This window comes from Falco cherrug, chromosome 5 (genome assembly GCF_023634085.1).
Source record: "Falco cherrug isolate bFalChe1 chromosome 5, bFalChe1.pri, whole genome shotgun sequence".
In the NCBI taxonomy this organism is placed as follows: domain Eukaryota; kingdom Metazoa; phylum Chordata; class Aves; order Falconiformes; family Falconidae; genus Falco; species Falco cherrug.
In genome coordinates, this window is record NC_073701.1 from 92,027,949 (window position 1) to 92,041,288 (window position 13,340).

Below are 13,340 nucleotides of genomic sequence, written 5' to 3' on the forward strand. Positions count from 1 at the left end.
CTCTTTCTTTGGCTCAGGAGTGTCTGGCTGATAAAAACTGTGAGCTGGGGAAGATGAAGCAGAGTGGCATTGGTCTTGCAGCAGACCATTTCAGTGTTAGCGGCTACTACAGCTGCAGCCACCAGCAGGAAGAGTGCAATGGGATAAGGTCTTGCTGCCAGAGGAGAGTTGGAATGGGGTTTCTAGTGGGGTGTGCTTGTGGTCTCAGATGCTTCTGTCCAGTCTGGGTGCCAGGATTTCTTTTTGCCAGGCCATGTTCTTTACTGCTGGCAGAAGTCACTAAGAAAAATGACAAAAGACTGCATCTCTAATGTGTGTATGATCAACTGAGCACCCCCTCCACTAATTGCGCGTGATTGCTAAATAAAAAGCAGTATTCAGCGTATGGATGACAGTGCTTAGTTTCCAAAGGCAATAATTTGAGGCTTTTCTCTTGTTAAATAGCACCCGCGCCAGTGTTTAGTGTTGCTCAGTGGAATCATTGTCAGATTTAATCTTAATCAAAGGTCTCTTAAACAATGGATCTGAACAGGTTTTGGATAGTTTTCACACTCCTGTATTTTGGAAAAGCTCTAAACAATACGAGCTTTTTGTGTGCGTGTGTGTGCAGGCTTGGGAAATTATCACTGTATTGTATTGTCTTGCACTCTTAATTCTGCTGTGAGGAAGAAGTAGTTGTTCAGCATTAGAAATGTAGACTTACAGGCTTAAATTCTGCAGTAGTTGGTAGTAGTGGCTTGACCTGCTTGCCTGTGCTTGTCCTTGGTGTTTTTTGGTTGTTTAGGGTTTTTTTTAAGTCTGTATCACATTTAATTAACTGTTTGGCACTTAAATTACAGTACTGTAACAGATACTGCATGTTAAAACAGTATTACTGGCTACACCATAGCTGAATATAGCTGTACTGTAACTAACCTTGGAATTACTGGATCAGTCACTGGTAACCCACCCCAGGTAGATATTGCCAGCAGTGTTTCCAGTTCCTTTTTTTCTGTTTTTCTTATTCAGAGGATAGCACCAAAGGAAGCTAAGCAAAGCATTGCTAAGCAATCAAAGGAAATCAATCCTCTCCTTTACCCTCTGTTCTCTGTTATACAGTAAGGATGCCATTTATTTAATTTTAAATGAAATCAGTTAGCATACTGACCTTAAAGATAAACTTGCCCAGTAAAACAGTGCCTCATCATGGATAAAAAAAACCGCTATAGTACAGTTAAAGATAATAGTTATTTTTTAAAATCTTTTCTTTAGAATCCTACTCAGGTGGGAACTGCTCTTCAGGTTTTCCATAACCTTGGGACTTTGAAGGATACCATTGCTAATGTGGTGGATGGATACTGCATAGTCCTGGAGGAGAACATAAAAACTGCTTTGGATATCAAAGTACTGACCCAACCATCTCAAGCTGTTACAAGAGGTATGATACTTGTTTTAGAGAGAATGATAACTGATTTTTTTACAGAAGTACAGTATGTAGTCAAATGGAAGAAACTTTCACATCCAAGCATGTTACAGGAAGATTTCCCTGCTTGCTTTAAGCAGTAGGGGATGAGAGTAGGCATGTCTCAGAAATTGTCTAATACAAAGCCAAAATTGGGTCTGTCTCTTGTTACTGGGCTCAGAGGTTTTCCTTTAGTCCACATCCCCCCTCTTTTACTGACTTGCCTAGAAAATTGGCCTCATTAGTTTACAACTTTGGAGCATTTTCTTAGCAGTTTGTCATGGAAAGATGAATCCAAATTCTGCTTTCTTTCTGGTGGTGAGAGGATCGCAGGTAGAAATTCCTTGCAGGCAACAGAAGTCTGAAACTACATGGTGATGCTTTTGTCAGATGGAAATAATTTCAAAGCAGTATATTTGATATGTAGGAATGTTCCCACATGTTAGCTCAGATACCAAAGAATACTGAGGAATTGGGCACGCAGGCAAATTGGAACTTTGGCAAGATGAACACTTAAAAAAATTTTTTAAAAAGTTTTGCAACAAGTTAAGGATCCAAAACCATAATCACTAGCATAATAAAGAAAGAGAGCCCCTCTGAAGGAAAGTGTGATGGTTTAGAAGCTGCACACACTTCAGCTGGAATATCACTTTTTTTTTAGCAGTTAGCCTATGAATTTAAGTCCTGAGCTGGTAATACCTGATTTTTTCACAGCCACTGTCTTTGCCCCATTCAGGTGGCCCTGGTAGAGCTGCTATGCCAACACCTGGGAACACAGCAGCTTTTCGAGCCGCCCTCTGGACAAACATGGAGAAACTCATGGATCAGATCTGTGCTGCTTGCGGACAGGTATTCAGCAGCTAATTCCTGTCTGTCTAGTAATACAGTTTTGCATATAAGATGTTAGATGTCATTTTTCCTCTCAATAATTTCTTTCTTACAGGTGCAGCATTTGCAGAAAGTATTGATGAAGAAAAGAGATCCTGTGTCACACGTCTGCTTCATAGAGGAAATAGTTAAGGTAAAATTTAAATTTAGCTGAATATGTTTTAATAGCTCTGTTAAGGAAAATGTTATGAGAGAATGCTTTTATTTACGATTTTACAGTTCCATAAAGATTTGTAATTAAATTAATGGGAAAGTGTTGAAAGTCAAACTTAACATTGAAAGCTGTATTTATGGTTTGTGAGTTACATCTGTAGGGTGTAAACATGTTCTTTTTATAATAATTTATTTTGTTTTCCTTAAAGGCAGCTGATAAGGCACCACTGTCAGTTTTTATTACTGATCATTAATGTCATGCTATAAAATACCATGTGATTTGAGTAATTAATTAAGTCTGTTAGTTTGCATAGGAGAGTGTGTCTTCATCTAACACTTTCAGCCATCTGTTTCTCTGCTTCTTGGCAATTTCTTCTTTGAAAAATAATCATGGCTGTTCTTTTGAATACCTATTCTTTTCCATTCAGTTGCATTGTTTTTAATTCATATTCGGAATAATTTGATTAACTGTCTCCTTCACTGTTAGAAACAGAATTACTGAAGCCGTCTCATCTACCTTAGTAGATGAGAAGAAACAAAGACAAAAGATGTGTCTATGCAGCCATCTCCTTTTCCAAGTATATTTAATTTACATGAACTTAATTTTTGAAATATGTTGGGGGAGCTCTTCCTATGCAGAGGTGGTTGTCACAACAGTGAAAGCAAATAATGAAGGTTTCAGACAGCACTGAAGTTTACCTGTCTGGTAAGCCCATCTCCAAAAGATGTTGCACAGAACATCAGTTTTCTATGAGGCACTTCAAGCTTCTCCTTCTGTGTAAAAAAAACCACCACAAAACAAACCAAAACCGACACAAAACATCTCAAAAAGTTTATTAACTTTTAGCATATTTTCTTCATTTAAAAGTTCGATTTGGCAAAAAATATCAGTTGCTGCCTGGGTGCAGCCCTTCAGTAGATCAGCATGTTCAAGGAGAAACATTGAAACCTAGAGACAGAAGGAGGAACTCTGGAAGGCTCAAGAAGAGTTGGGGTGGAAGGGGAGTGTAGATAAATGAGCTTTTGGTGTTCATGAGTAGCCCCCACCCAGACCCTCTGCTTCTCACTTTCACTCTTCCCTTTTGTAGAACAGCACTTGAAAAGGGGATAGGAGTTTTTCAAGTTGTTGAGGATGATACTGGAGGGAAACAAAAAGAAATCTTTTATCATCCTGTAGAATAAATGAACAGGGAACATGAAACTGAATAGGAGCTAGATGCAGGGTATGGAAAAAGTAATTAGAAATAAAAGGCTTTGGTGTTGTTATGTGCTAAGCATGTTCCATGATCTCTTTGATTCCCCTTCTTTCCCTTTGACTTCGTACTGCAGGATTGCATCTTCAGTGACAAATCATATTTCCCAAGTAAAATCCATCTGTTTCTCCACAATTCTCTCTCTTCCAGTTAGTTTGCTCTTCAACAGGTGTTTTGGTGTAGTATAACACTAAGCTGGACAGTTGTCATTCTCAGTGAGGCAGCTAAGGAGTAGTGGTGCATCCTCGTGTGATGCTACCAGAACACTCTCAGCATGACACGCTACTGCTGACAGTACTGATGCTTTGCTTTCTTCTTACCTGAGAAGGCTCAGTATAGCACAATGTTTTTCTTGGCTCTTCTCACCATTAAACAATTTATTCTAATGTCCCTTGAAAAATGTATGGCAGCAGCCTGCAGATGGGTGAAGTCACACCAAACGGTAGAGCTCTTATTTAGACAGGGTGAGACAAGTACTACATGCTGCTGAAATTCGAGTGTATGTACAGATGACTATATGGGAGTATGGATTTTTGTGTACATTGAAAATAGATATAAGTATGAAGTTGGTGTTTTGCCATTTACTAATGAAGATTTCATCTCTTATTAATCCAACCCAAAACAACATGCTTTCCTCAGCAAGTGTTCTGGAGAGGGAGAAAAGTTTGATTTTCTTTATTGTATTCAGTTTCATTAATAAACTGAGCAAATGAACAAAACAAACTAAAGGTACTGACATTACACCCATTCGGGTAGGGCAGCATGCCCACGCCAGAAGATAAGGGAACGAATCATCCACTCTACAGTCTGTGCACTAATTACTGTTACTGATGTCAACATTGTTATTGTAGTCATCTTCTGCAGCAGCTGTAGTACCACTTTGCCTGTCCATCTGCTTCCTTGTTTTGATTACTGCAGTGCAAGTATCATCCTAGGGGGCATAAGAGAGGAGGAGACCCAGCCTTTTTAAAGCACAAGTCCTTTAATAGCAAGGAAGCTACTTGCCTTTTTTTTTTTTTTAATAATTCTCTTTTTTCCCATTGGCCATTTTTTGTGTCTTCCTCTTCACAGTTCACACAGCCTGCATTTTTTTCTAATTTTGTATTATGATCTCGAACATGTGCTTTCTGGCCTTCTAATGACCTGTTACCACAATAATATTTAATAGTGTTGTATCCAAAAATGTAGTTTCAAACCCACTAATTAGTTAAAGGATTCACAAAAACTCTCCCTTAAAAAAAAAAAAAAAAAGAAAACAAAAATCTGACAGATGGAGAAACTGAGGCACAGAACTTGTTAAGTTTATAAATACGGGAGTTCAACAGGAGGGCAATGACAACACCCGCATCTTTTCTGCACCATGGTTTCTTTTACAGAATTAACTTACAAATTTTTTCCACCAGTAGATGTGGCCAAGAGTTAAATGACATACCCTTACATGAGACTTGCATGAGTATCATGGAAGAATCTGGAGATTAAATTTGCTGTGCACTTTTTTCCATTCCTTCCCTTTGCAGATCTAGATTTTGGTATTTTTCCTTTGCACAATATAAAATGAATGCAATTTTGAAAAGAAATCATACACTCATAGTACTTTGTAAAAACTGTTATCATACTAGTAATGAACTATAGATTCATTATTAATCTGTAAATATTAAAATTACAGATTTAATTTCCAAAAAAGATCTATGAGATATTTAAAGGAAAAATAAATTTCTTTTAAGACTGAATGGACATTTTTGTGGTTTTATCTAAGAAAAAGGCCTTTAATTACTAGATTTTAATGGGGGAGCAAGGCTAAAAGAATTCAGAATTCATTAAGTTTTGATTTCTAGTTTTGGGGAAAGTGAATAGAGATTTAATTTTCTACATTTTTCAAAAGGTAGGGTTATTGTTTTCGTAATGTTGAGGGTAAAAATTAAAATTACAAGTAAGATTTAAATAATGTAAAATTGATATTTTTGTTCACCTAATGACTGGTTATTTATATCACTTTTCAATTGCTTAATTTACCTTCAGAGAGCTAATAGGTTACTCTGGTTTATTCTGCTTTATTGCTCCTTTCTTTCAATGTGTAGTGACTAATCCTGCCTCAGCTGTTGTCATACCTAAACTGCAATTGACTTCAGCGTCAGTCGCAGCAGAACATATCTTTCTGTGACAGCCACCTTCCTAATCAGAGATAAGAATCTCTCTAAGCCCCTTGTAAAAGAGTTGAAAATGATCTCTGATCCTCATCTATTTTGGGTCCTTCACTCCTACATAGGCATCAACAAGCAGTTCTGCCAAGTGAGAAGCAGCCTTAAAAGCAGCACGTAGTTTTATAGGGGTATTTTGGGATGGTCAGTTGAAAGTGTGAGCTGGGGTCTCTCTGCTGGGCAGAAGGGTACTCACTGTGAGAGGGCAGATCTACCCTTTGATCTGCTGATGTCCCACTTGTTAGCAGCTAAGGCACACTGCACACCTTGTCATTTATGTAAGCCTCTGGGTAAGAAAGTGAGCTGAGAGTTGTAGGGAGTGTTATTATGTACTTTGTGGAGGGCTCTTGTCATTGCCTCTCCTGATGAACGTTTGGTGAGTAAGCAGGCTGTTTTCCCGAGTTGTCAACACTGGCAATATGAGGTGTTAATGATATAGAAGGAAATGTCCTCATCATTACATAAGATTAAAAAAATAAATGGAAAATATAAATGTTTATTGCCTAAAGTGTACTTACATTTCACCTTGTTTCTCGTCCCTGTCCAAACTTGTTAAAAGATGTTGCTGCTTTGAAATTATTCACATCTAACATCACGTATTCACATTCAGCTGACCCAATTAAAAAATAATCCCAGTGGAAAAAGTTGAAAAATTAGCCAGTTACTGCCTTTTGTGAGTTCAGAAAATAATCTGGTTTTCACCTGTTACTACGAGTATGTGATTTACTTTCCAGATTTTTTTTTGTAGAAGCAGAAACTGATTACTTGCACATCCTTTCTGTTTATTTACATTCTGTGGTTTCTGTTTATTATTTAAGCAATGACAAGATACTCTGTGGTGATCTAAACACAGGTGAATGAGCAGGTTTTTGATACCCAGAATACCAAAGATGCTCTTTATTTCAAACCTACAAATTGTCCCACTGAATTCAGTTGCAAGATTTTTGAGACCTCTCTTAAAAAAACCCAAAAAGGTCTTACCAGTTAAAAGTCCTGGTTCTGTCTTTGGATCGATCAGTGTGCCCAGACAGCCATGCTGAAAGTAATTGGGTTCTAATTCAAATGGGATGGTAAGAGGATGTGCAATGGTTTTCTAATGACACTCTGTTTTCTCTAGAACTTTAATTCTGTTTCTGTGACAGAAACGTTCAGCCCTAAGTAAAAGGGGTGATGTGGAGGCTGTGTGGGTTAGTAGGTCATAATGACCTTTGTTCTTTTCCACTTCTTCTTTGGTGGACTTTGTGCAAATTGGAGTTCTGTGGTGATTGAAATTAAGTCAGTTGGTGTTCAGTCAGCTTGCTATTCAAAAAGAAATGCATTTACCAGAAGTGCCACCTTTTATCATCTTCCTTGTCAATCTTACCTGAACAACTACAGGCTGAGCGGACGCGGTAACGAACCACCCTTCCATCCTTGGATGGTGTATGTAGTAGTCAAGGTGAAAGCATAGTCTGAGTTGCTGCTGTACATACTAAATCAGTTCTCTGGATAGAAGAAAGCTGTCAGGTCCCTTGGGTAGTTACTGGCTTTTGGAAACACTAAGTTCATTTACTTCCAGTTGATGCATATCTTGCAGGAATATGGAAGGATTAATTAATGTTTTAAATAGTTCTGAAGATATAGGACACTGTTCAAGACCTAAGTACTTTTGTGCCTTACAAATTAGGTTTTCTGAGGAATCACTGAAGAATTCCAATATTCTAATAGGGCAAATGCACAGTCTTAACTGTATTTGTTAGTTAAGAAGGTAATATTTTTTTAAAAAAAGGTTTTGTTTCTTTTGTCAGCTGCATAAAGAGACCTTTTAAAAATGTTACGCTATTGCTGGAAGTCTAGAAACTATTACACCTTGGATATAAACTGATCAACTTGGTATAATGAAGTTCTGTGCCCTACAGTAAAACAAAAAAATCAAGGTGATTTTTAAAATCATGGTGTCGTTTATTGACATCTGTTCACCTGCACTGTATAATGTGGACAGCATTAGAAATTTAAATGCACTGTGATTCTAAGAAATCTAGTCTCGACTACTTTGAGAGGATAGAAAAGGTTTATTGAAGACACACTCGGAATTGTCTGTTTCCTTACTGATTAATTGTACTACTGAGGATGATGGCTTTTTGTTCACAGTCTAACATTTGGCAATTATGTTGCTATAGAAATAGTGCAAATAATTTCCTTATTTCTGTCCCATAAGATATTGCAGTACAAAATTGTTAAATAATTTGCATTGTTGCTTTATTGGTGGAAAAAATATTTAGGCTGTCCTTTAAATGTCTTCTGTTTTTAGAGCAACATTCACAAGCTCTGTATTTCTTTATGGTGGAGCCTTTGATTACAGATAGAAAACACTGTATGTATTAGTATGCAAAGCCTGATTTCAGGAGCCTGCAGCAACTAGCTTCATGGTAATATTCACTATATTGTTTTACATTTCAAAGAGGCTTCACAATAAAGATGTTTTTCACATTCTACTCAAAGTAGCAAAATTTCTGCAGGGAAAAATAAGTTGGAAGTGATTGTCATGAAGTGGGAGCCAGTTTAGAATCAATGGGTCAAATTTAATGTTAGAATAGCTATTTTAGACACACACAAATATGATAATTCACAGATGGGAAATGATACTCATTAAGTTCTAAATTTACAGTGTGGCGGAAATAGAGACATTTGTAAAAATAAATATATATCTTTTCAGCATCTTCTTGCATTCTTGCCTAATATTGAATAAGGGGGGTACTTTCATTCTCATTCCTTGAATTTAAAGTTGATGTCAAATACTAAAGAGTTATAGTAAGAACAGAGCTCAAGAGGTTTCATTTCACTAATAGCAAAGTTAATTAGTAGTTTGGTATGTTTTGTAAAAATTAGGTAAGCTATTCTGGTTTTATGTTTGAGGAGACTTTGAAGCAGTTTTCCGGGCTGCAGCATTAATATTATTGTAGAGTAACAGTGAATACAGATCTTCAAATATCTTTGCTCTTACAGTTTTGGTACTCAGCCCACTATCGTTCAGTGGTTTATTAACTTACTAGTAGCTATTAGTGAAAATGGGTTATACTTTTTGAACTGTGAAATCAAGTCACTTTCATGTGAGTAAGTGGGAAGGGGTTTAGCACATGGATTCTGTCAGCATGTAGTTTTTTCCAACAAAGATAGTCTTGTGATCTTGCAAACAGGCAATGTTAATCTAAATTTCAGATCTATACAGCTGAGTAATAATGTCGCTTCACACTATTAAGTTGTCTGCATAGACGCTATAATACAATGCACTAAAGAGATACAGACTACTGGAAAAAAAATTATTATGCAAGTGGAAGTGTTTTTCCCCCCCTCTCTTCATTCCACACCGACAAAAGAATAGTGATCTGGATCCTTTCCTTACCACCGGTCGTTGCATAGAAGGTGGCTGGGTCTGCAGTCTCTCTCAGTTGCACCATGTGCTGTAACAGCCGTCTTTTTTTAAGGGGTGAAACTCTGGTTTTGATGAACATAGGGTTGCTCATGAATGGCCCAGCTGAATGGTGAGGCCTTAGAGGGTGGTGATCAGTGGCTCAGGGTCTAGCTGGGGGCCAGAAACTAGTGGTGTCCCCCAGGGGACAGTATGGGCTCCAGTCTTGTTTAACACCTTTATTAATGATCTGGATGATGGGGCAGGAGTGTACCTTCAGCAAGTTTCCTGATGATACAAAACTGGGAGGAGTGGCTGATGCTCCAGAGGATTGTGCTGCCATCCATGGGGACCTCAACAGGCTGGAGAAACGGACTGGCAGAAACCTCATGAAGTTCAACAAGAAGTGCAAAGTTCTGCAGCTGGGGAGGAACAACCCCAGGCACCAGCACATGCTGGGGGCAGCCCAGCTGGAAAGCAGCTTGGTAGGAATGGACCTGGGGGTCATCAAGTTGAACATAAGCCAGCAATGTGCCCTTGAGGTGAAGAAGGTGAATAGTATCCTGTGCTGCGTCAGGCAAAGTATTGCAAGCAGATTGAGGAGGTGATCCTTCCTTTATTCACCACCAGTGAGGCCACACAACTGTGTCCAGTTGTGGGTTCCCCAGCACAGGAGAGATGTGGACACACTGGCGAGAGTCCAACGAAGGGCCACAAAGATGAAGGGACTGGAGCATCTCTCCTATGAGGAAGGACTGAGAGAGCTGGGACTGTGCAGCCTGCAGAAGAAAAGGCTCAGGGGGATCTCATCAATGTGTATAAATACCTGAAGGGAGGAGGATGGAGCCTCTTCTCAGTGGTTCCCAGTGACAGGACCAGAGGCAGTGGGCACAAACTGAAACACAGGAGGTTCCTTCTGAACATCAGGAAACAGTTTCACTCTGAGGGTGACTAAGCATTAGCACAGGTTGCTCAGGGAGGTTGTGGAGTCTCCATCCTTGGAGGTATACAAACACCACCTACACACAGTCCTGGGCAACCTCGTCTAGGTGGTCCTGTGTATTGGGTCTGGCTGAGCCCCGCAGCAGCCCCCGCAGCGCTGTGCTTGCGTTGGTAGCGAGAAAGGCGGTGCCAACACACCAGGGTTTGGCTGCTGCTGAGCAGGGCTCGCCCAGCACCAAGGCTGCCTCTCCACCATCCCACCCCTACCAGCAGGCTGGGGGTGGGCAAGATCTCGGGAGGGGTCAGAGCTGGGACAGCTGACCCAGTGGCCAGAGGGATATTCCATACCGTATGACGTCTGCTCAGATATGAAAGCTAAGAGAAAGGAGGAGGAAGGGGGCACATTTGTTATTTATGATGTTTGTGTTCCGGAGCAACCAGTATGTGTACTGAAGCCCTGCTTCCCGGGAAGTGGCCGAACGTCGCCTGCGGGTGGGAAGTAGAGAATAACAGCTTTTGTTTTCTTTTGCTTCCATGTGTGTGACTTTTGCTTTCGTTAAACTGCCTTTGTCTTGACCCACAAGGTTGGAGTTTTTTCCATCTTATTTTGTCCCTTCTTCCTCTTCTGCTGAGGAGGTGAGTGATGGAGTGGTTCGGTGGGCACCTGGTGTCCAGCCAGGGTCAACTCACCACACCCTGCTTGAGCAGGGGGCTGGACCACATAACCTCCAGAGGTCCCTTCCAACCTCAATTGTTGTGTGATTCTGTTGACTCGCAGCTTAAAATCTCTGCCTGAAAGACTAGTCCAGTGCTTTGAATTTGGCATCTACTAAATGTAATGTTTTCTTGTCCTAGACTAGCGTTAAAAGTATAAAACTTTTACCATTGGAATATTACATTTCCACACTTATTATGGTTGTATTATTGGGGGAAGACTCAATTTTATTAGTTTACAACAGAAAGATTTTTTTAAGAGAACCTTATCTTAAAATACAATTTGCTAGTCTGTGTTCACTTAGAATGCATAAGCCTATGTTCAGCTTTGCTTCGTTGAGCTGGGACAGAGAGCAGGATGAATTAGCACTGTCCACATGTCTTCTGGCACTGTCATTATGCAGTATTATCACACATTCTTAATTGTTTTATCTAAAACCCCCTCTGTTGTGGGGAGGTTGCATAGTATTACTGTCTGTGCAGAGTATTGACAATAATAACTTTATAGTAATAGTTGAAACTAAATAGTTACACAAGGTGAACACATTTTTTGCTGATTTGTGATTACGGCCCTGATTCAGCAAAGTACTTAAGCACATTCTTAATTTCACGTAAATAAGGTGTATACCTTGGATATCAAACAGACTGCCTGCATCTGTTATTCTAATAAGGGTGAACTCTGTTGAATTATGACTTACATTAATGATCTTTTTCTGGTTCATGTACACAATAAGGTGAGCCTTCCTGTTGAGAAATTTCATTGCCACTTGTGGTCTAGCCTGCTGCACATATTTTGCCTGATTTATGTGTGTAATTTCCATGAGCAAGTAATTCCTATGTGAATAGTATGTGTGGCTGAGTTATGGACTTTTAAACAGTATGAAAAAGGGTAAAATTATAGTTGATGGTCCAGACTGGAATCTGATTGTTGTGTTTCTTTATTTTACTCTACACAGATGCAAGTGGGTTGCATAGGAATAACGTTTTCAAAAGTAGCTGAGTGCTTATGTCTTTCAAAAGCATAGTTCTATTCCCCTGGTTCTGGCCAGCTCTCCAGCAGGTCAGGAACGCCAGGGGGTTGCCCTAGTTATGTTACTGGGCAGTTGTTCAGTTCGTTTCTGAAAGCAAAGAATTAACAAGAGGAAGACAGATCTAAGCTGTCTTGTACTGCCTAAGGAGTTGCATAGGGGCTGCTAAATCGCTTGAGTGCCTGCTGAGCTGTATCAGTTCTGGGGAATAAAGTGGTCACTGGGCACAGGAACAGCAGCGCCAGGATTTTTAATTCCCAGTTTGGGTTGGTAGATTATTAGTTTATGTAAGTGTAGTTTAGGTATTAGAGCATGTTCAAAGCAGATTTTTATGAAAAAATAGCCAGTTCTGTGGCTGATCTTAACCTCCCAACATTTTGTAGTGGTGCAAAGTATGAGTTATGTGCAGATTTTTCTCAGCTGTGAGATCAAAATAAAGCTGTGAACAGATAGTAACGTCAATTAAAAAATGCTGAGTTAAATGGATCTGCTTTTTGGGGGGAAATCATGTTTTCCCATTATAGTCCTACAGTTGCTTGCAATTAATGTTCATAGATTTAATTCAGTTGTATTCCGTAACAGAGAAAATATTTATATGTCAAACTGAATCTTGCCTGTCCTGAGTTTCAGATACCATCAATTACAGTTAAGGTTCTTTTGTTGGAGAAAGAACATATTGCAGGAAAGGAGAAAACAGCATTCTATTACATGCTGAAGTATAATGATTTCCTTCTGAGAGACCTTAAATTATATATAGATGTTTTATGTAGGATTTCTATATATGCAGTATATACCTGAAGCAGTTTTTTGCCCCAGATAACAGTACCAGACCTCTTAATTTCCAAAGGTTTATGTGTTCTCTGCATTATTAAACACATACGCTGATGGGGGGAATGTGACAGAATGGTGACCTTTTTCCAGTGTTGTTGGTTATGGAATAGGAAGCTGTTGGAAAATGATTGCCACAGAGCTGAAAAGATAATCGGATGCAGTTCATTACTCATCTTGTCAGCTGCTCCTGCTACAAGGGATTGTATCACAAGATGTTAATCTGCTTGTGACTAGATTTCAAAGCAAGCATTTTTATTTTGGAGGGGGTGTAAGTAATTTAACATCTTTCAGTTTTATTTCGTTTTCAGAAGCAAAAGAAATGGAAAATTCCCAATTTAAAGTCTCAGAATATTAATTGATAAAAATATTAGTACATCCTTGTGGGGTTTGTTACAAAAATATGATGATATGCTGCAAAAAGCTATTTAATTGCAGAAGTTGTTCTTTTTAAGCTAATGATGAGATAGTGTATTCCTTGAATAAGTTTGCTAGCACACTTCAGTG

The 13,340-nt window shown here is 39.1% G+C and overlaps 1 protein-coding gene across 1 annotated transcript in view; it reads left to right on the forward strand.

The window, feature by feature from the left end:
- The window catches only part of COG5 (component of oligomeric golgi complex 5), a 183,345-nt gene that overhangs the window by 115,807 nt on the left and 54,198 nt on the right, over positions 1–13,340 (forward strand). Inside the window, exons 8-10 of the mRNA XM_055711500.1 lie at positions 1,252–1,417; positions 2,178–2,290; positions 2,385–2,462. Of these exons, the coding sequence (XP_055567475.1) occupies positions 1,252–1,417; positions 2,178–2,290; positions 2,385–2,462 (357 nt within the window). The remainder of the gene's footprint in view (positions 1–1,251; positions 1,418–2,177; positions 2,291–2,384; positions 2,463–13,340) is intronic.